A 23,174-nucleotide genomic window follows, 5' to 3' on the forward strand; every position below is an offset into this window, starting at 1 on the left:
TTAAAATCAATTAAGAGTGTCGGCTGGAGGGGCTTCCTGTTCGTGCCGTTTCCTGCCGAGCCACCTCAACGTAGAGGCTAATGGATCTGATGTATGATTGTTTTCTAACCTCCATCCCCATCTCTCTCTCTCTCTCTCTCTCTCTCTCTCTCTCTCTCTCTCTCTCTCTCTCTCTTTCTCTCCGTCCCCTCTCTCTCTTCCTTCCCTCTCTCTCCCTTTCTATCTATCAATTCTTTTATCACTTTTTTTCTTGCTCTCTGTTTCTCAATCTCTCTTTCTCTATCTCTCACCCTGTCGGCTCTAACCCCCCCCCCCCCCCCCCTTTCTCTCTTCCTTTCTCTATCTGTCTGGCTCTATTTTCACTATAACCTTATACCCAATTATATCATTTTCTCCCCCCCCCCTGTTCCCCTCTCTGTCTCTGCAGGAGTCACAGCATTTACCCTCAGGATATAGTGGGGGACAGAGTAAGTCTAACTAACATTTCTGTCGCTAAACACACACCCACTCACACACATTCCATATTCATCCGTCAGCTGAAATGTTGATAATAAGACTTAAGCTAATTACCTTCCACATAATACTGAAACAGTGTTCCATTTAGACAGCCACGGTACACCGGGTGACATATTGCAACCTCAAAAAAAGGAAAAACGAAATTGATAACGAGTTGGCTCTCTGTCAGGGTTTTAATCAAAAGCAGCTCTCTGACATTTAAATGGAAATTCTTTTGCAGAACGTTGCAATGTTCCCGGTAACAAGCCGGCGACCAAGTCCGTGCCACAAAAGTCGTGAGTATTCATTTGATTAATTATTTGAGGAGCCCTCAGGGGGGAGATACGACCATGGTTTCAGATTTGTTCCCTGGCGGAACACGTCCCTCAGGGGGCCGAGACGCACACACACACATCTGTGAAGACACACAAACTCTTATACACATTCTGGCCACACACACACCAACACACACACACAGGCTAACCAGTGGTGGATCACACAGGCTGGTGAACGCACGCACACACACACACCAACACACACACAGGCTACCGAGTAGCGGATCACACAGGCTGGTGAACGCACACACACACACACACACACCCTCGCTCCCTTGCTCCCTGGCTGGTGTGTTCCCAGCTGAAAGGAGCAGTGTTCACAGACAAACACAGCCGCTGACGTTCTCCTCTCTGTTAACCCTCGCCGTCCCGCTCTGCCCTATCCTGACCCACAGTCAACCCTGGAAACACAACACTGGGCACTTTCTTTTTACAATCAGAACATCACTTTGACATGCAACACATTTTTTATGGTTCATTGGAGATGAATGGGTTAAAGAGGAGAAATAGTTCATTGTTTATTGAAGGTTGGTTGATGAAGTGTTTACAATACGGGAGAATCCAGCATCCTGGCCCAAAACAACATTTTCCATTTAATTTAGTCCAACAGCTATGATAACCTTTAAAAGTGGTGACGACACAAAAAGAAGACAAAAGTACAGAACAGCAAGGCTGTCGAACACCTGAGTCATTTCCAGCTTCGAATGTCAAGAAAAAAAGTGTAATGGTGTATTGAGGACCTTTAGATGCTCTTTCCTCTCTCTCTCTCTCTCTCTCTCTCTCTCTCTCTCTCTCTCTCTCTCTCTCTCTCTCTCTCTCTCGCTCTCTCTGTCTCTCTCTCTCTCTCTCTCTCTCTCTCGCTTTTCCTCTCTCTCTTCCTCCCCTGTCTGCTGGTATTGTGTCCTCCTAAATGTTGCACAGTGGGATCTTCTCCTCCAACAGGACACAAGACTCTGTCTTTGTTTCAGTTGCTGGACTACAGCCCTGAATGATTTAACCAGTCTGAATGTTTTGGTGCTGGTGAGCCCCTGGGCACAAGTGTTGCTGTCAATACAAGTTTTGTCTTTGAGAGAGAGGAGCCCATTGACCTCATGTCAACACCCTGCCTCCTCCTCTCTTCTCGTCTTCGCCAATTCCTTTTCCTTTCGTGTTTCCTTCTCTTTTCTTAAAAAGGAGAAACCTTTTTTTTTCTCTTTTTTTTCTTCTTCGTTATATTCTGTTTGCTTCCATTCATCTTTTTTCCTCCTCTCCTCTCTCCTCTTCTGTCGTCTTTTGTTCTCTTCAATGCTTTGTTATCCTTGCCTGTCTTCATCTACCTCCCCTCTCCTTAGTCGTCTTCTCCTCTTTTCCCCACTACTCCTCCCCACTCCTCCCCTACCCAGAACGCCCAAAAAGTCAAAGTCAGCAACAACCAGTGGCTGCGATGGCCCCTCAACATTAAATCCCCCCAGTCACCTCGTAGTGGGACCTGTGCCGTGTTAAAGTGTCCCTAGTAGCTTTTACTGCTTCGTAAAAAGCATCTCCATCCTCTCCGCACAGCCTGCTCTGGCTCCCCCCTGCCATGCACTGGATGCTTTATACTAGGGCCCAATGAGTCTGAATGCAGATGCGTCCTCAGATAAAGAGGATGAGACAAGAAGGCTCTATGAATAATGGATGGGAACGTCCAAAGGAAAACAAGGGCGTCTAAGAAGTGCTGCAGGAAAGGCAGACTAGCCAGCATGTCGAGGAAAACTTTGAGGGGAAATTAGGGGACACCGGGATGGATAGAAATATGGAGGTCATGTACCACGATGGATGGATGGAAGCAAGGATGGTTGGATGGATATACGGATGGATGGATAGACGACTCATTGCCTCTAACTGTATGACTGTATGTCAACTCACCTGAGCCCTCACAGTCTCCCTCGGGAGGAGTCAGTGACATTCACAGACCGTGAGCGTGGTCATCGCTGAAGTTGCAGGCCACCCACCCACAGCCATGGAGTCATGGTCCCGCTTACACGATCATAAACCATCCAGGACCTCTGCACTATCAACTCATGATGCTCCTGCATGCTTCATACAGTATTGTTTTTGTGTTTATGTGTGTGTATAAATGTGTGTGCGTGTGTGTGTGTATTTGATGGGGTGGTAGTTAGGAGTGGGAATAGAGGCGACGTATCAAAATAAGTTTTCATCCCATGTGACAATAATGTCTTACCCACATGAGGATTAATATGTAAAACCACAGACACACACACACACACACACAGACACACACAGACACACACACAGACACACACAGACACACACACCAGGGAGTGATGCAGGTAGTGTTGACGTAGACAGACTTCTTTCAGCTCACTGACTCAGTGGACAAGCTCTCCCCTGACATATTTGGAACACACCAGCCATCTCAACGCTGGATAGGCACACACACACACACACAGCTTCTTCACCCCCCCCCCCACACACAAACACACCCACACACGCACACACACATAAGAGCACCCATCCGTCAGAGTGGATTTCCATGTTTCTGCATTAGATTGACATGGTCACACACAGATGGATGTGACTCTCAATTAAGAACATTCTCACTGCATCTGGAACCCTGTAGTCACCAGTCTAAGGAAGAGAGGAGAGGGACATGGATGGAGATGTTCTCTGCCTTGGCTCAGCAGAGGAGAGAGTTCTAAAGGATGCTGCTTGCAGGACAGAAAGTGGATGAAACTAGAATCTGACACTTGTCGTCATTGTCTTCACGACATTAACATCTTCAGGATTGTGATTGCCATCTTCTTCATCTTTGTAATTATGAAAAGGGCATTCCATATTTCCTCTGATACCCCCCCCCCCCCCCACACACACACACACCTGAATGGGCCTTTTTTTATATCATTCCTTGAACTGTGCCATCTTTGGCAGCTTTCAGAGTTGGAATGTGTGTAGGTGTCACTGTGTGTGTGTCTGTGTGTGTTAAAAGGGTTGACACTTCCTGGTTCCTCTCATGTCTAGAGACTTCTGTGCTGCACCACCTCTTACACACAGCAAGCGTGTGTGTGTGTGCGTGTGTGTGTGTGTGTGTGAGGGCTGCCGGAGGGCAGGATGGGGTAGGTAGCGAGAGTTGTCTTCCATTGTGAAGCTGTCAGCACACCCAGCTAACAGAGCTACTACGAAGGGGCTAAGTTTAACACGAACTGCCTCCGCTGTCACTTGAAACCCACAACGAGAAGGTTGGGGGTTACATTGAAATGCCAATCTGGCAACCCTGTCTGACACCACTCTCCTTAAAGAAAGAACCACATAAGCCACATAATAATAGTAGTGATGCTGTTGAGAGGAAAGTAGTAGGGGTGGGTCATAAGGAAGGACAGGGTTCAGTGTATTTCAGTGATGTCGACACTGGACGGTAAAAAAAACACGACGACGGCGCCAGAATTGTTGAATCCAAACAGCGGCTTTCGGGTGAAAATTGTACTCGGCTTCACACCACGTCTCAGCCAAACAGTCAATTTCCCAGAGCAGTCGACAGTGGCATTATCACTTGCCTGCCTCATATTATATCTCAATGACACCGTTGTTGTCGATGCCCTTCACATTATTCAATTTGATATAGCACGGAGGCAAAGAACGTGCTATTAAGAACTGACACATTGGCAGCTTACCCCACTTCCTCGGTGGTGGGAATAAGAGTTAATTTTGTGTCGAGGGACCACGTCAACACTGGACACGGCTGTGATTATACCACAGCGTTTGCTCATGATTGTGTTGGGAGTGTTGGGAGTCTTGACAACCGGTGTTTACTGTAGGCCCCACAGAACACTTTGACTTCAAGGCACATTTAACATGTCACTTTCTCACTTCAGCTTCTCGTTTGAATTGTGTAATGCTGATGGGTCAAAGTATGAGGGAATTGTGTTTTATTTCGATTGTGTTTATTTACACCGACTACAGCCAAATAAAGAATGTGTAATCAGACTCGTTACGTTTTTTACAAGATGTGGAGGAGATTACCACCCCCAGAAGCTGAGTAGTAGGAGTAATATGGTTAAGGGGATCTGTAGGCCTTTAGGGGTTTACTGGAGGTAAAGCTTATCTTTATTTCTGCCAGTCTCTTTTGCTTCTCTCCGCCCCCCTCTCTCTCTCTCTCTCTCTCTCTCTCTCTCTCTCTCTCTCTCTCTTCCTTCCTCACTCCTCCATCCTCTCTTTTTATGTCTTTCTCAGTGTCTCTCTCTCTCTTTTACTCCCTCTTTATCTTTGAACTGTGGTTTGGGAGCTTCTTCATTTTGTCCTTTTTAATCACCGAACCATCAGACAGAGTAAAGCCGCGCTCTGGCACATTCCTCTCTTAATGAAAACAAGTGTATTTGTGTGCCGTGGTATGGGCAACACGCACACAGCTACTGCCAGCCTCTTAATCGTAACTAAGCCTCGCAACTCGTTCACAGCTGGAACGAATCGAATTGATTGGTATTCCGGAAAACTTTCTATTAATTAAATGCAAATATAATGAGTGGATTCAGGATAGAGGAGGAGGCACTTTGTGTTATGTTTATCCCTTATTTACCTCACTTTTCATTATTAGTCCTGATGGTTCGATAATGATAAACGTTGCAAAGCATATTTTTTCTCTTGGCTTGATTGGCGCTGCCTGTAATCCTATGAATCATCAACCTGTGATTCCCCCAGCTATATCGAGGGTCTCGGATACCCTGTGAGGGAAAGGGAAAACATGGGTATGTCTGCCAACATGGGAAAACTGAAGTATCACATTCAGCAGATGCCAAGCCAGGAGGAAATGGGAGATTTCAAATGTGACTCTATGCAGATAAGCCTGGTCTATTAAAGAGAGAGGGAGAGTATGTGTGTGTGTGTGTGTGTGTGTTTGTGTGTGAGAGACAGAGCGACTAAGTGTGTGTGTGTGTGCGTGAAAGAGAGATAGACTGTATGGCCCAGTGTGAATGCTCCTATCCACTCTGCCAAAGTGTTTAGGTTCAATTTAAGAATAATATGCAATTTCTTTGTTTAACCCCTCGCTGTCCTCTTGTGGTTTCAAGGCTGGTTTTGCAGAGTGATAAACACTTTCCTAATTAGGCTTTTAAAAACACACACACTGACATAGGCCAGATGTACATGTATGAGCTGCTTGGGAAGGTATGTCTAATAAAGTTGTGTGTTTTTGAATGATCAGGGCGAATGTTTGAGGTTTGCAGACAGATACAGCCACACACACACACTGTTAACCTGGGGCTAATTATTTGTCTGAAGCCTCATTGAGACCAGACGTAGCACTGGTTGAACCAGATGTTAAGTTAAACATGCGTCTGATAAATCATTTACAGGACTTGCAGAACTTCTTTAAGAGAGTATCTATTTTATACACGTCTTTTGTGGTGCCGTAAAATGTGGAAGTATAGCCATGCTTCATCTGTGATACCCAGAGCCACAGGGACGGTTTTTAGCAGCTGGCTCTCTTCTTACAGGTGAATTTATTGGAGCCTCATATTCTCTTTTGATTTCTCTACGATTAAAGTGTGCTTTATTCCTCACTGACTGAAGAGGAGGGTTAAGTGAGGCAGGAGAGAGGAGAGCAACAAACAGCTGACCGTTGACATATAAAAACACACACATTCACTGTTCAGACATACACAAGGACACATTACCCACCAGTTAGTCATCAATTCCTTAGCATCTTCAGCCCCCCCCCCCCCCCCCCACACACACACACACCCACACACAGGGGGGATACACACACACAAGTGTACTTACTGTACCCTGTACTTACTGTAAGTCGCTCTGGCTAAGAGCATCTGCTAAATGTAAATATGTGTGGTTCTTCAACATGCACACATCTGTAAGGTATTATTGTGGTAATGACTGGTAGTTTTGTACAAAGTTCTGACCAATTGTCTGATGCTGCACGACAAGTGAGGTCATAGCCAGGTCCAGCTTTCAACACAGCTTTTTCTCTCCCTCTCTCTCTCTCTCTCTCTCCCACAAAAAAGCTCCAAAACGTTTTGGAAAAGAATGTTTCTAAAGGTTTGAAAAATATTTTCCCCAAAATCGTTTTGAAAATATTTTTGAAAGGTTTTCAAACCTTTAGATTAAAAAGGCAAAGACTATTTTTTTTCCCCAAAAAAGTTTCTAAAGGTTTTTCAAATGTTTACAAAATAAAATTCTAAAGGTTGGAAAAATATTTTCTACCAAAGGTTTTGAAAAGTTAAAAATATATTAGCGATTTCTTTTCAAATATAGGCTTGCATCATTGATGAGTACTTGATGAGGACTACTAAACTCTACTGTACTCGATCATACTCTGCTCTGCTTTACTCTACTCTGTTTTAGGCTTCTCTGTTGTCATCTTTCCTCTCTTCTCTCCTTTAACTATGAAAGTTTTGTAAAAAGTTGTAAAAAATATGTCAAAAATTATGATTTCTTGATGTCTGATCATTTTCAAAAAAAGGTTTCTAAAGGTTTGAAAAATGTTTAGCAAAAAAGTTTCTAAAGGTTTGAAAAATATATATTTTCAAAGTTTCTAAAGGTTTCACTCAATGACTGCATACATTCACAACCAACCGATGGTTCCAATTTCAACTCTTAGACTTTAACTTTCTCATTTGCAACCTTGTTGAGTAGGACGGACAAACCAAGTGTGTCAGTTCATTCCTGTGTCTACGTGTATGTGTGTGTGTGTGTGTGTGGATACAAGCAGATCCTTGTTTATGTCTGTCTGCACGTTGAGTTCGAGTTGACAATCAGTCCCCAAGCATCCCTTTCCCAACACACACACACACACATACACATACACACTACTCCCTCACTGCCTGGCCCCCTGTTTTATTATGTTTTTAGTATGATGTCAGCGAGGCCCATAACCGTTTGTCAGGTGACATCATGCCTGTGAAAACAGGTCTCTTGGTCTCTACTTTACGAGACTCAGGCCAGACCAGCTCGAACGGTTCGGCTCTCTGCCCAATCAGGAGATGACATTCATTTGGTGAGGGATGACTCCCTATCACAAGCTGTGGATCTTTTCGCCTTATAACGGGCTACAGAAGGATATGACATCGTTTATTGCCCATTTATAGGGAAACTCATACTGTGCGGTCAGGACTTGCTTCAGTCAAAATGGAACTAGTGAGTTGCTTTGCTATATTACTGTAACACCCCATAACAGGTTTCTCTTTTCCACACGATTGTTGAACATCTTGTTGTAGGTGAATTCTTCAATATTAAAATATCAAGAAATCTGATAACAGTGGTCATCTACTGCTGCATTAGTAGCGTCCAAAGGGGATTTAACTACTGATGTTAATCAATAAAGATGGTAATTGATTGATTGATAGATTGATACTTTCTACCCATTTCAGAATGCTGGAGGATGATTTGAAGATCAGCAGTGACGAGGAGGACAGTGAACAACAGGTAAGGAACATCCTGCTCCATACATCCATCTTTGCTTGTATTGTCCACAAGCAAGGCACTTACCCTGTACAATACGTCCCACTGGTGAGGCTGTGTGTGTATGTGTGTGTGTGTGAAGCCAGCATAATAAAAATACCAAATACTAAACAGCAAAGCACCTCATCTACATTGCTCCATCCTTTGATCAAGTTAATTGTCAATAAAAATTCATGTCTTACAAATAATAGCTTTTACAGAGGTAAAACGACCAAGTACCCACTATCTACTCTATGTTATGATCCAAGCCAGCCAATAATATCTCACATTAGTGGGTGTAGTTGTGGATTAGAGCTTGTCTCTCTGGATTGCTCTGCTGGTGTGTTGGATGATAGTTATCATCCATTTATCTATACAACAACCCTTGACCTGTGTCTAGTTTTAATGACAGTAATTATACATTGGTGTCATAATACAAATTCACTGAACCCAGGGCTCTTATATGATATGCTCTGTGCGTGTGCACACGTGTGTGTGTGTGTGTTTGCACCAGTTAGGATCAAACCCGGGTCTATCATTCCTCTTAACCATTAGACCAAGGTGACATTGTCATGGTGTTGATGGCCGGGCCGCCACATGCAAGGTGTGCCCTGCTGGGGGGGCTGGAGGGGGAGGGGGGGGGGGCTGGAGGGGGAGGGGGGGGTGCGCCGGCATTTTCTCAACGGTATGTCTGTAACGGGCTTATTGCAAATGACTGCACGGTACATTAGCACACTGTCACAGCCTGCGGTACAGAAGCAGCCGCTGCACACGCACACACACGCACGAGTACACACTTGCACACGTATACGCACAGACACCAGTCTACTGAAATTCAACTTCTTCAACATAGATACACTAAACTATTTCCCTTATATAATCTGCCTGCTCAAAAACAGTCACACACACACACACAGTGTGAGTCCCAGACACAGTAGATCAGCATGCTCCACCACATGTGACTCAGGGCAGTAGAGAAGCTATAATGAATATATTTTTGACAGAGGGAGAGGGAGACGGAGGGGGAGATGGGGGGGAGGAGGAAGGGGGGACCTGCAGCAGTAATTTAGCCTCTATCTTCCTGCACCGGCAGAGTGCTGTATCCAAAGCAATTAGCATCACCCAAGCTCTCTCTGGCACAAACTCTCTCCCACTGCTCTTACTGATCTCTCTCTCTCTTTCTCTCTCTCTCCCAACCTCCCTTTCTCCCCCTTTCTTTCCCATACTGTTTTTCTGTTCTCTCTCTCCGCCTGTCTCTCTCCCTTCTTCTAGCTTTTCTCTCGGCTCTCTTTAATTTATCTCTCTCTCTCCCTCTTTCTTTATTGCTCCCTCCCTCTCTCTCCCTCTCTCTCTCTCTCTCTCTCTCTCTCTCTCTCTCTCCCTCTTTCTTCATTGCTCCCTCTCTCTCCCTCTCTCCCTCTCTCTCCCATTCTCTCCCTTTCTCCCTCTCTCTCCTGTCCTTGAGTGTATGTCTCCCTCGGCTGCTGTGCTGTTATGACAGTGGACTGAGAGAGAGAAAGGTCAGACTACCCCTGGCTCAGACAAATCACCTGGAACTGGCCCTCTGTGTGTGTATGTTTGTGTGTGTGTGCACGCTTGTGTGTGTGTGTGTGTGCACACGTGTGTGTGTAAGGGACCTTTGCCCTCAGCTACCTAGCGCAATCCATCATTAACCAGTTCCCCTCGTCCCGCACATTTATTTTCCTTCTCCTTACTTTCCCTCTCATCCCTCTGCTCATCCGGAAGGTTCCTCCTTTTGTTCCTGCTCTTCACGCTGATCTGTACCTGCTTGAGGAGCACTCCTCCAGAAATACAGGGGAGGCAGTGAGGAGTACTCCTCCAGCAGTACAGGGGAGGCAGTGAGGAGCAGTCCTCCAGCAGTACAGAGGAGGCAGTGAGGAGCAGTCCTCCAGTAGTACAGGGGAGGCAGTGAGGAGCAGTCCTCCAGCAGTACAGGGGAGGCAGTGAGGAGCACTCCTCCAGCAGTACAGGGGAGGCAGTGAGGAGCACTCCTCCAGCAGTACAGGGGAGGCAGTGAGGAGCAGTCCTCCAGCAGTACAGGGGAAGCAGTGAGGAGCAGTCCTCCAGCAGTACAGGGGAGGCAGTGAGGAGCAGTCCTCCAGCAGGACAGGGGAGGCAGTGAGGAGCAGTCCTCCAGTAGTACAGTGGAGGCAGTGAGGAGCAGTCCTCCAGCAGTACAGGGGAGGCAGTAAGGAGCAGTCCTCCAGCAGTACAGGGGAGGCAGTGAGGAGCAGTCCTCCAGCAGTACAGGGGAGGCAGTGAGGAGCAGTCCTCCAGCAGTACAGGGGAGGCAGTGAGGCTTCTCAGCCAAGAACGTACAACCAGTTTCTTTAAAAAGCATCCCCAAAAATCAAAGCACAGAGCATTGAATTAAAACCATCCCAATTCCCAACTGTTGTTTTCATCCCATACATATTTGATCACTTAAAGTGTTGATCTAATAAGCTGTCTATTAAAAACAGAAAAGGGGTTTGTGTTTTGATTCTGTCCTCTGCATGTCAGCCTGGTGGTGATTTTCCGTTTGTCTCAGATGATACAGAGTAGGACTTGGTTGGAATGGCACATCAAGGCAAATGTTATGGAAGTGACTGTTGTGACACCAGCGTAGCTGTCCCTCTTGACTATTACACACTCATCATTGCTCTCTCACATACACACACACACACGAACACACACACACGCCACCCCTGAGACAAATGCCCTAAAGCAGCCTCATAAGCATGCAAAAAGCTTTGCCGTTTAAACAGTTTGCTGGGGCTTGCAGACACCAGCCACACACACACCGGCCGCGTTGCCTAGCAACCCTGAGAACCCGAGAAGGACGAAGAGAGGGAGTGTGGGGGGTGGTGGTGTGTGTGTGTGTGTGTGTGGGGGGGGGGGGGGGGGGGGCGGGGTGCGAGCCAATTCCCCGGTGAGGGGGAGAGATGGCCAAAAGAGAACGGTTGACAGATGATCTGAGTTGTTTCATCTAATACACTGTGAAGATCAATGCCTCTCCTCGTGAATGAGAAAGTGGACCGTGCCCACGCCACCGGCCACGCATGTAAATACAGAAGATGGGGCCGGGGATAGGAGGAATAGCTGAGCTCAGAGGGGGACAGGAGGGCTAGGTGGATAGGCTGGGGTACAAGTCAGGACCTGGGACACACCCTGCTGACAGGCATGGACAGGACCAGACTGGGGGTAGGCCAGGTTTGGATATACAGAAGCCATGTGTCAGAAGCCTGCATCGGTCCAGAGCTGGGCCAGAAGCTGGTGTGTTCTGGGTGAGACTGAGCTAGCCTGAGCTAGCCTGGGGCTGGAGGTGGAGATGTGGGCTGGAGTGGAAGTAAACAGTAAGACTGTAGGGTTGGGAACTGGATAAACATCTGATGCCTGTGCAGCCTACTGGCCCCAGCTGAACAGACAGATCCTCCACGGACAGCAGGTTCCTTCCCTCTGTGTTGGAATGGAGTCGTAAAACAGCTGGAACCTATAATAATATAGCTCACCTCTGGTGGTGTTAAAGCTGCTCGAGCCTAGCTCACACAAAGCAGCTACATTGTCTCGACAGGACAACCAGAGAGTGACCACATGATGGTTTTCCTTTGAGGTTGTTTTGTTATGAATACTGGTACTGTACTCACACGAGGGGAAGAAAGAATGAAAGCAAAAACCAAACAAAAACAGTACCATTACTGTCATGATTTTGTTTACTATTAAACATGAGATTTGAACAAAAGGTCACAGAGACAGAGTACAGGATTTAAAAGCACATTATGCCTCTACTATACCTCTTAGTATTTACTAATGCATTCTAGAGGCTAACAAATCTACCCAGCGCAGAAATGCACGCATGCAATATGCATCATGTAGAACTCCAATATTGACATGCCGGGCCACATTAGGTCTGGCTCCAGGACATCTTGCTGCTAATGCTCTGATGCAGTGTTAAGTGGATTTTCGTCTAGTGAAGGTCTCCAAAATCCTAATCTGAGAGAATCAGTGGTTTAGCCTCCAGCCAGCGTTGATCGAACTGAGGACGCTTGACTGCTCCTCTTAATCACCCCCGTTCTGACATTCAAAGGGAAGAGGGGTGTGTGTGTGTGTGTGTGTGCGTACGTGTATGTGTGTTGGAGAGAGGGAGGGAAAGTTGACTGAAGGAACACAAAGTGTATTTCAGGGCATGTTTTAGTAGTCGTGTCATTTGAGGTCTGCGGCATTGTTTCATTCAGTCTTATGTAGCGTTGCAAAAAGCAATACACAGGAGTCACCGTGCTCCAACCACTGTGTCTGTCAGGAAGGTCCAATCACAGTGTGGCATTATCTAAAACCTTTCTTACCCAAGTGGTAGCAAAGGTTGCTGAACTCAGGAGACCCAGGTTTGATCTTTGCTACTTCCTGTATTGATTCGCTCGCCTAGGTATGCTTCTGGCCAATCAAACTCTTAGTGCTGACCAAAGACCATCTGTCACAGCCCAGAGTCTAGGGTATTAAGAAAAGCCCCAACACTGCACATAGTCAAAGTAACTGTCTTAACTACTCTGTAGTGGTGCTGTGCATGATTGATGATGATTCATATCCTGTCATGACTATGGTTTTGGTTCTGGGATGTGGTGGTCTTGAAGACATTTGAGAGAGAGACATTTAACACATTGTTCCGGGGTGAATGGTCCATGGTAAATGAAGGGATTGGAGAGAGAGATCGGTGTATGGGATGAGATTGCGGGAGGATGATAGTGATGGATGAGTGGATGTATAGATGGTTGGATTGACAAATTCTACAGTGTTCACATAATGCTGACCCCCCCCCCCCCCCTTTCTCTCTGTCCCCCTCTCTCTCTCTCTCTCTCTCTCTCTCTCTCTCTCTCTCTCTCTCTCTCTCTCTCTCTCTCTCTCTCTCTCTCTCTCTCTCTCTCTCTCTCTCTCTCTCTCTCTCTCTCTGTGTCTCTCTCTCTCTTTCCCTCTCTGTTGCAGGCGTCTGACAAAATCAAACCCAGGACAAGCACTCTGAGGTAAGAACTATGGCCATTCACTGACTGACTGGCTGCATCAGTGATTGATTGACTGACAGATGAAGTGACAGGCTGATTCACTGGCTGACAGACTGGTTCACTCACTGCCTGCCTGCCTGCCTGCCTGCCTGCCTGCCTGCCTGCCTGCCTGCCTGACTGACAGAATGAAAAACGGCTGTACCAGTTGACCGACCTTCTGACTAACCCACTGACAGACTGGTTCACTCACTGCCTGCCTGCCTGACTGACTGACTGAAAAACGTCTGTACCAGTTGACCGACCTTCTGACTAACCCACTGACTGACTGGTTCACTGACTGACTGAGCCATCAAGCTTTTATGTTGTGTATGTCTACTGACATCTGCTGTGGTATTAGATGATATTGTACTGGCACATACAGTAATCACACATAATTAGTTAATCACCAGTTCCTTTGTGTAATGTGTGTCTGTTTATATGCTTGTTAAGATGAGATTGTCTCAGATCATTGCTTGGTAGTTTAATCGTCTTAGCGGATTGTTTCAGAAGTAAACGTGCTTCTGTACAGACTTGATTGAGAGACTGGTGATGGTGGGGGGGGGGGGGGGGGTGGGGGGGGGGGTGCTGCAGGAAGGATATCTTTCACATCAATCAAATGAGTTTTGCTGTAGAATGTCGGAGAAAAGAGATGAGAAATTGTTGTCGGAGCAAACTGAGCGCGATGATGTGTAATGGGCCGAGCGGTAGAGGCATGCACACGCGTGCACAAACACACTGGCAAGCCATATCTGAGCACACGTTCTGGAACACGCTCTGGAACATGCTCTGGAACACGCTCTGCCACTGCTGATGGTGTTGTTATTTGCCGTTGTTTGTTGCTGTTCATGAATACAGATAATACAAAAAAATGAGTGTCTGAGAGGGTTGCTTGCGATTTGATAACCGCTGCGTTTTGTAATTTCCCCTGGTTGTGAGGGAACATATGTTACCTGGAGGGTTGAACTAGTTATTTCAGTAGGAGAGAGAGGGAGGGAGAGAAAGCCGCGAGAGAAGGGCGAGAGGCTGAGGCATGAAGACAGGAGAGCAGGAGTGTCTGTGGCGTCGCCACCTCAGCCAAGCCCCCTGGTCTGAAGCAGGAACATGCATGGAAGTCTGGGTGCTCCATCGCCTCTAATCAGTGGAGCGTTACGGCACTGCTGTGTGGTGGTGTACGTGCTGTGTGCGTGTGTGTGTGTGTGTGTGTGTGTGTGTGGAAGACGGCACTGCTGTGTGGTGGTGTACGTGCTGTGTGCGTGTGTGTGTGTGTGTGTGTGTGTGTGTGTGTGTGTGTGGAAGACGGCACTGCTGTGTGGTGGTGTACGTGCTGTGTGCGTGTGTGTGTGTGTGTGGAAGAGACAGGGGCTCATTAGGATGGTAGAGAGATATACATGGCCTGGAGCTCTCTCACACATGGGGACTATGGGACTGGAGATGCTGCAAGCACTCCCCCGGCCATAACCCCCCTGGAACGCCACACACACACACACACACACACACGTTCACACATGCACACACAGGGTTTTTATTTTCTATCTTAGGGAGGACAGACAATTCAGTTGTATTCAAATGTGTTATCCCTATCCCCTCACCCTAACCTTAACCCTAAACCACCTAAACCACTATAGAAATAGCACTTGAAGTTGTGGGGCCCAAGAAAATGTCCCTTCAAGTAAAATTTGTATCTTAATTTACTATAAAATGGCAGTTAAACAGGAGCACAGACACATACATATACACATTATACATATATATTAAGCACACACTTCTATAATAATAATATAGACCCAATGCATTAATAATGTATTTACCTTTTCTGTCTGACTGATATGTGAGAATACACAGACATGAAATACAGATGAACTACATGTATCCAAGGCTAAACTGTGTGTGTGTGTGTGCTGGTGTGTATGTGTCTTTGTCACTGTGTCTGTGTGACTCTTGTCAATTGATTTGTGTCTCATTTGTGACGAGACGCCTGCTGGGAGGAGAAACAGACAGGACTGTATTGATGTCCTGTGTTGTAAGATGGACTCCTCTCTCTTCATCTGAGGGCTTTGAACAGGAACACGTCTGGCACGTGCGGACCGGATGTGTTCCGCTCTGTCCTCTGCTTGACGCAGTTGCAAGGCTTCTTTCTGGGTGGTTTGCTCTTGTTTGAAGTGTAGTGATAGTCAAGGTGGGACGGCGGGCGGGGGGGGGGGGGGGGTTAAAAGTCTTCAAGATGAAATGTTGTGCTTGCATAATGCTGAAGGTAAACATGACATGCCTCCAATGTTTCACCTCCTTCTGACTGTGTCTGTGTATATGTCTCTCCATCTGTCTGTCTGTCAGTCTGTCTCTTTCTCTCTTTCTATGTCTGTGTTTCTGTCTCACTTTCTCTCCGTTCTCTCTCTACTTAAATATAATTGGCGGTGCTGTGGCTTCAGGGTAAACTACAAGTTGTATTTGTTGTTTTTAGCCAGGCTCCCTTGAGTACAGCACAACCGTCACTATGTGTCTAACTATCCATACACCATGCCTGTCCAATTCTAGCCTGTCTGCTAGGGGCCCGAGATGCAGTCGGGGTGTGTACTCATTAAAACCTGGCCCTGGGCTCGGGTCACTACACTTGGATGTATAGAGTAGGACAGAGCCAGGCATCCGAGGCCTCCATGGGGGGAGGTGGTGGTCCTTGCTGAAGCCCAGTCTTAGTTCACTGCCTGAGGGTTAATAAAGTAGGACAGACCCAGGCTTCAGAGGCCTACACAAAGGGGAGGTACTGATCCAGGAGGAGCCCCAGTCTCAGGTCACTACACTGGGCTACAGCAAGTAGGATAGAGCCATGCTTCAGAGGCCTTCGGAGGGGGGAGGTTGTGAACCTGGGGGAGCCCCAGCGTCAGGTCACTGCCCTGGGCTGAATGATGAAGGATAGACCCAGTCCCTAGAGGCCTCTGCTACCCCAGGGTTTTACTCCTTCAGAGCAGCCAAGCCCATCACCATCTGTGATACATCACATGCCTTATTAAAAGCCCCATCTCTCTTTATTAGAAGATATGATAATCCTATAAATGTGAAGGACATAGGATGAGATTGAAGCAGAGTTCCACCGCAGATGAGAGAAAACACGCTGTCAAATTGAAGCTCCGTTTGGGGCCAAAGCTGTCTTTGTTTGACAGAGAACAATTCAAATGTAGATTTGTTTGTGTGTGCACATGTGTGTGTGTGTACCAGAGTAACAGAACTGGGTCCATTAGGAAAGCTCTCTCTCATACACTCGCTACTGTCTCGGCATATATGTATCTCCGGTGGTCTCGGTGCGTTGGTAGAGAGGGAGGACATTGAAAAGTAACGGTGTCCTGCCTCTGATAAATGTGCTGAGTCGAGACTCTGCTGCCATGCATTTAAAAATACCCTCCACCACTCAATAGCTGTCTTTTTGATTTAGAGCGCCGCTTCGCTTAAGGACACAAACCAACACTGTTTGTTTTGTTGTTGTCGTTGAGCCTATATCTGACTTCACTTGCACCTCTGTAGTAACCCTTTTAAATTGGTGTTTCTCTCTCACACACACACACACACAAGTGGTGCAACCATGACATGGACAGGGCATCTCGGCAACCAGGAAATGCTGTTTTATAGTCTATTGATTGGTTAATTTGGTCTCATGTTAGATCCAATTAAAAATTGCCTTCTACACACTCCACTCAAGCTTTGAATGCTATATGGGCACAATTCTCGGAAACAGTGTGTTTGTGTGTCTCTGTATATACGAAGGGGTGTGTGTGTGTTTTAACTTTACCTTGTGAGCCATTTCAGGCACCAATCTGTGTGTTCAGTCAAGCAGTAAATCCATCAGCTTCTCCCCAGGCATCTCTCTCTCTCTTTCTCACTCTACTGCTGGATCTTTCTCTCTCTATTTCTCATTGTCTCTTTATCTATCTTTCTCAAAGTTTTTGTCCCGTTTTCCTGCCATGTAGTCACACATCTTCCTCAATCCGCCATATGCATGCACGCACACACATACAAACATACAGTGTATGATATCAGTGTTGGGTCATTATCAAAGGCGGTCAGCCATAACAGTATTTACTGTGACCACAATACTTCTTTTCAGATCAAATGGCTCTAAAAAGTGATAGTTTTGTCTTTCGATTCAATCCCACTGGCGAGAGAACAATAAGATGTGATAAATATGCATTTTAGTGTACATTTCTGTGGTAGTCACCCTGTGGATATGATGTATTATCTCATAGAACAAATATCTAGATTTGCGGGGACCTGAGGTCGGAAAGTTGTCGAAAGTCTTTATCCACGTGTTTGACCAGATGTCGCCCACATGACTTCCCACCAGGAATTAACCACATGTATGCATCTTGCAAACAGGATTTCACCCTCTGTGGATGGCAGTCAAACAAATCAATGTATCCACAACATGACTTCAGATTTGAGCCGGTTTTGTTTTAAACTCGGGTTGTTCGGTTGAAAGCTAGCCAGGTACTCTGGGTATTGTGCGTGCGTGCGTGTGTGCGTGCGTGTGCGTTCGCTATATATTTGTGGCATCCTCCCACTGGGTTCTCTAGCCACGTCTTAATTCCTCTCAGCTGGCCCTGGCAGAGTTCTAGTGAGAACAGGTGGTCCGGTTCAGGTTCAAACCCAGAGAACAGACTGTCCGCTCCGCGCGTGTGTTCCCGCTAAGGATTAGCCGTCAATCAGAACAGATGCTTCTGCTTTCGCTCTCCGTGCGTCGCGAGCACCACGCACGTCTTACCGGGTCGGGATCACCGCGATGGCTTTTGATGTCACCGGTTTTCAGTCGTATTTGATCATTATATCTGGTGTGACAGAAACACATCGATTTTTTTGGCACCGCTTGTGTGACTGTTGATTCGATCAGCGCTGTCTGTTATTGACATAGTACAAAAACTGTAATGGAGTAAAACACAGAATAGAAGCATAATAGAAGTTTCTTTTTTTGCATTCTCATAGACACAATCCTGGGCGAACTCATTTGAAGGAATGACATAAACAACTATGTTTGTGCCATAGAAGAAGGCCAAAGTATAAGACAACAAAGGTTGCGTGTTGGCGTGTGTCTATGCCCGTGTTTGCACATGTATTTGTTTACGTGCGGACTTGGGGTTTCTACATGCATAAATGTGTGTGTGTGTGTGTGTGTGTGTACGCACACCGAGAGAAACCCTGGGTCCTGGGCGAACCCTTTGGGTTTGAAGGGAGCCCAAGACTGGCGGGATGGGATTTCCATCTGCGTCTCGTTATTCTGTCATCGGGCCATGTGGTCTTGGCACGCCCGAGGAGGTCTCGGGCCGCTCGCTAGCTCGGTGCTCGGCTTGGCAGGCCTTCTCAACCCCACACAGCTGGTTTGCTACTCACGCTCAGGCCCTCCGCAGGCTTTGATATGGATAGAGACGTAACTCGAGCCAGACCCCCAGACCCCCCCCACCAACCCACACTGTCAAGCCTGGGCCTGGCCAAGTATTGGACAGGTCCTTGTTCTTTTAACCTGTGGACAAGCTGGAGGAGTACATGTGCACACACTCGCAACACACACACACACACTAGTCACGCACACACTCGCCACGCGCACACTCGCACACCTGCTTGTAGAGGATGTATGTACTCACACACTCTGGAGCTGGTTACTAGGCTGAAGCTGCTGATGTCATCACCACGCGAGCCAGTGTTTTGTCTAAACCTGCCTTAACCAACACCTGTGGGGAAAGAGAGAGAGAGAGAGAGAGAGAGAGAGAGAGAGAGGTGAAAAAAATTCCTTCTCAACTATATCCCCCCCCCCCACACACACACACACACACACACACACACACCCCTCTCTCTACCACGTCCCTACTCCTCTTGTGCCCTTACTTCCCCTTTGGCTCCCCGGCCTCATCCCTCCTTCTTTTCTTCCCTCTTTTCCCCCTCTGTTGCCTCAGTAGTCAAACATCAGGGTCTGCTTTCAACTCATCAAAGCAGCCCTGCGCTGCCCCCCCCTGAGCTGGGCTCACACACACACACACACACACAGAGATGTACCCTGGGCTTGAGTCTCTCGCTCCCTACTTCCCTCTTAACTCTTGTCTGCCTTGATGGCTCCCTCTTAGGTTACAACAAGAAGTGTGTGTGAGTGTGTGTGTGTGTGTGTTTTTATCACTTATTCCTCTTTCTCTCTGTTTATCTCTCCCTCCCTCTGTCTGTCTCTCCCTCTTTCTCTCAGTCCAGTTTCCTCTAAACTTCCTTCCATCTCTGACTCTAGCTCAATGCTTCCCCTACCCAGATCTGGTCCCAGTCGGCCCAATGTGTTGTACTGCCTGGCAGTCACCCCGTGTTCCAGGTTTCCTTTGTAGGCCAGGCACTAATGGCAGCCACAATGTTTCTTCACCAGGGGAAGAAAGTAGGGGCTGGGTGTCTGTCAGTCTTAATCTCTCTCTCTCTCTCTCTCTCTCTCTCTCTCTCTCTCTCTCTCTCTCTCTCTCCCTCTCTTTTTCTCTGTTTCTCTTTGTTTCTGTCTCCTTCTCTCTCCCTTTCCTCTGTGGTCTTTGGTGTCTTTTCCTATCCATTAGTCCTATGTCTCTCTTTCCATGATATGCACATCTGCACAATAACCCCTGCAGTCTATCTATAAATACTGTACATAACCTTGACTAATGCCTGGCCTGCTGAATAGCCCTCTCAACTGTAGGACACACAGCAGGGAGCAGTCTGGTAGATAGGAAACTGTTGTCTAGTTAGAAACAAATATGGTCTTCCAAGGAGCCATGTTGTCCTTCAGTTGATTAGGGTTGTAAAAGGGAGCTCTTCAGAGTCTAGGGGAAGGAAATTCTGAAAAAGGACAGATGAGTTTAGGTTCTTGTGTTTTATGGAGAGAGAGACAGGAATACATAAGTCATTCTTTATTGTGTATGGCATAGCTTAATTGAAAGCGACAATTCACTGGTGAAGTCAAGACCTGGTAAGGCAGTGCAGCCGGCTGTGTCGGGGTATTGACCCTGTCTTGATGCCATTTTGTGCGCTTGCATTTTGTTGTATTCAAATCAGTTCAAGTCAATTACAGACAGAACTCGATGCAGAGATCCTTGAATCAACACAACCAGCTGAGCTGCTAACAGGCATCCAAAATTGACTTCAAACCAAGAAAACAAGCATAAAAAAACAATTTCTCCTAGATTATTGGTCTTTTTTCCTCCACCCAGACAATGAATTATTGGCGAGGACATTTTTACTACCGAGGGATTTTGTTTCCATCGAATTAGAGCTTGCCTAGACCAGGAAGATGGGATTTGGCTGCACTTTGGTTAAACACACACAGTAAAACTTTCCCATGGGAACGTTAACATCGAAGGCCAGTTCTCGTTCAACATATGTGTTACTTGGCATGGGTGGAGTGTAATGTTATATTTCAAAGTCCCTTCACTCAGCGACGTGCCCCAAACAAATCTTAGTCCTTTTACTGTGTTCTGCATTTCCTGTTTCATCATTTAGTTTAGCTCTGTACAGTGTAGGCACATTAAGTATCACCAAGCCCTTAGCCAATGTTTTTAATGTACTGTATTCTCAGGAGTCAAAACTGCCACAAAGACTCGAAAATACACTGACTGGATGTCTGCCAGTTATGCTGTGGGGATGGTGGATGGTACATGAGTTCGCTAATCTAGAGCTGCATTCTGCCCTTTGCTGATTTGGAAACAGATGCATGAAAAGTACACCACCTGCACAGGTGGTTAGGACATCTGCCCCTATTCCAACTCCCTAACGTTGAGTAGCAAGCAGAGAGGTGTAGGGCCCCATTCCGGGCCCGTTTAGAGTCTGGGGGACTGGGCTTGGGATCGAACCCTCGACCTTTCAACCCTCCACAACAAGGCAGTTAGTTTTCTGTACATATGTTTATAGAATGTGTCATATACAGTACATACACGGGGACCAGACAAAAAGCTAGCAGATTACCTTTTAAAACAAGAACGGAGAGAATATCTGTTACGCACCGTTACGAGCAGGAAGGAAGGCATTTGTTCGGATTTTATTTTTGTTTAACCCAGGAACATATATTACCCTGTGGTTGCAAGCCCAGCATGTGTTTATTAAAACGTGAAATCTGGAGAGAGGGGGAAAGAGAGAGCGAAGACAAAAAGAGAGCAACTCTACTCCCTTCGTTTTATGTCACCCCTCTCTCCCTGCCCCTCAGCCTGCACGTTCCCAGGCATTGTAAACGACGGGATGGATTTGAGGAAGAGCGGGAGGAGAGGCGGGAGTGATGAAAGGTGGTGGGGAGGAGGGGGGGTTAGGGGGCAGGGGAGGTGAGGAGGGGGGGGGGGGCAGAGGGGGGAGGTGGTATAGGGAGGGAGAGTTGGGGTTTGAGACTGGGAACCTGTTTCTTCTTCATCAGTCAGTCAGTCAGTCAGCATCATGAAAGTGCAATGGGGTCTTCTGGGCAGCCATGTTTTCAAGTGCAAATGAGAAAACTGAGAGGAGTAGAACAAAAAATGTGAAAGAAAGAGAGGTGTCTGTCTAGAGGCTCACCAAATTATTTATGTTTTTTATAAATCCATCACATTTTGTTTCTGCAGAAAGAGAAGAAGGGCTAGAATAGAATACTAGCAGATAAACCAGTCTATAAGGCTGACACCCAGTCACACATGCACCCCCCCCACACACACACACACGCACACACAAACACACACACACACACACAGCCTTCAGACAAAGTCTTCATATCAAGAATCATCAGGTATGTTTTCAAGTGAACACTGGGGCTACTAACTCACTCACTCACTCACTTTTTCACTTACACATCCAACCATGCAAACATGCATATAGTGCGCTAATAACTCAAGCAAGAGTTTACTGACATACTCTCGCTCATCATCGATCCTTGATGCAAACACACTGTACACCTACATAGCCCATTCATGCATTCAAGAATCAATCGAAAAAATCATCAATGGATCCGTTCGTTCAGATGACTACAAAAACATCTTCTCGCCCCATTTATTCCCAGATTGGAGCGGATTCCGTTTGACTGATCTTGACTCCCAGAGACTTGATGTGTCACTTTCTCCTCTCAGCCAGCGCGGCTCTTCCGCTCCTCCTTAGTGGTGTCGCTAAAAGTGTTGTTTGTACGGATGTGGGCGACACAGAGTTAGAGTGCCTCCGGATCCGACAGGCTGACGTTCTCTGCATGTTTATACTTCTCCATCTGTCTTTGACAAATAACTTCAAGCAAGCATGCCTGTGTGTGTGTGTGTGCGCGTGCGCGTGTGTGTGTGCGTGCGTGTGTGTGTGTGTGCGTGTGTGTGCGTGTGTGTGTGTGTGTGTGTGCGAGGATATGGGAGTGTGATGTACGTAACTGCTGGAGTAGGCAAGACTTTATGCCTTGTCAATATTCGCTGTGATTCACGCGATGAATGACACACACACACACACACACCTCCAGACGGCCTTGGAAGGGGGTCTGGGCAGAGTCAGCAGTGTCCCGACACCCCTCCCTCATCTCACCACCTTCCTCTCCCTCCATCCTCTCTCTTCCACCCAACTCTCTAACCTTCCATCCTACTCTCACAATCTGCCCCGAATGCTGAGGTCAGGGACTTAATGATGGCCGTGGGCTAACTGTTAAAAGCCGTTTGTCATGCAGTGCACGTGTGTACGCACTGTACATCTGTTACTGTGTTGAAAGTTCACTTTAACTTCGGCAGAGCAGATTAAAAGGCTGATGAAACGGGAAGCTCTAGTTTGTGTCTACATGTGCATGTACATGTATGTTTGCATGTACGTGTGCATGTGCACATAGCCGATGTGTGTTTGAGCACAGTGGGCTGGGCCACGCTGAGGCCTACAGACTGGAGCAGCCCACCAAGTCCAGGCTCAGGTCTGGGTTCAGCTGCGTGCCAGCCCA

General features: G+C 46.9%; 1 protein-coding gene across 1 annotated transcript in view; it reads left to right on the plus strand.

Moving 5' to 3' along the window:
• The first annotated feature begins 431 nt into the window (after nt 1–431).
• The window catches only part of aff2 (AF4/FMR2 family, member 2), a 48,408-nt gene continuing 25,665 nt past the window's right edge, over nt 432–23,174 (plus strand). Inside the window, exons 1-4 of the mRNA XM_047021807.1 lie at nt 432–467; nt 737–791; nt 8,186–8,240; nt 13,233–13,270. Coding sequence (XP_046877763.1) covers nt 8,187–8,240; nt 13,233–13,270 — 92 coding nt within the window. The 5' untranslated portion in view covers nt 432–467; nt 737–791; nt 8,186. The remainder of the gene's footprint in view (nt 468–736; nt 792–8,185; nt 8,241–13,232; nt 13,271–23,174) is intronic.

Source organism: Hypomesus transpacificus, chromosome 1 (genome assembly GCF_021917145.1).
Source record: "Hypomesus transpacificus isolate Combined female chromosome 1, fHypTra1, whole genome shotgun sequence".
NCBI classification, from domain to species: domain Eukaryota; kingdom Metazoa; phylum Chordata; class Actinopteri; order Osmeriformes; family Osmeridae; genus Hypomesus; species Hypomesus transpacificus.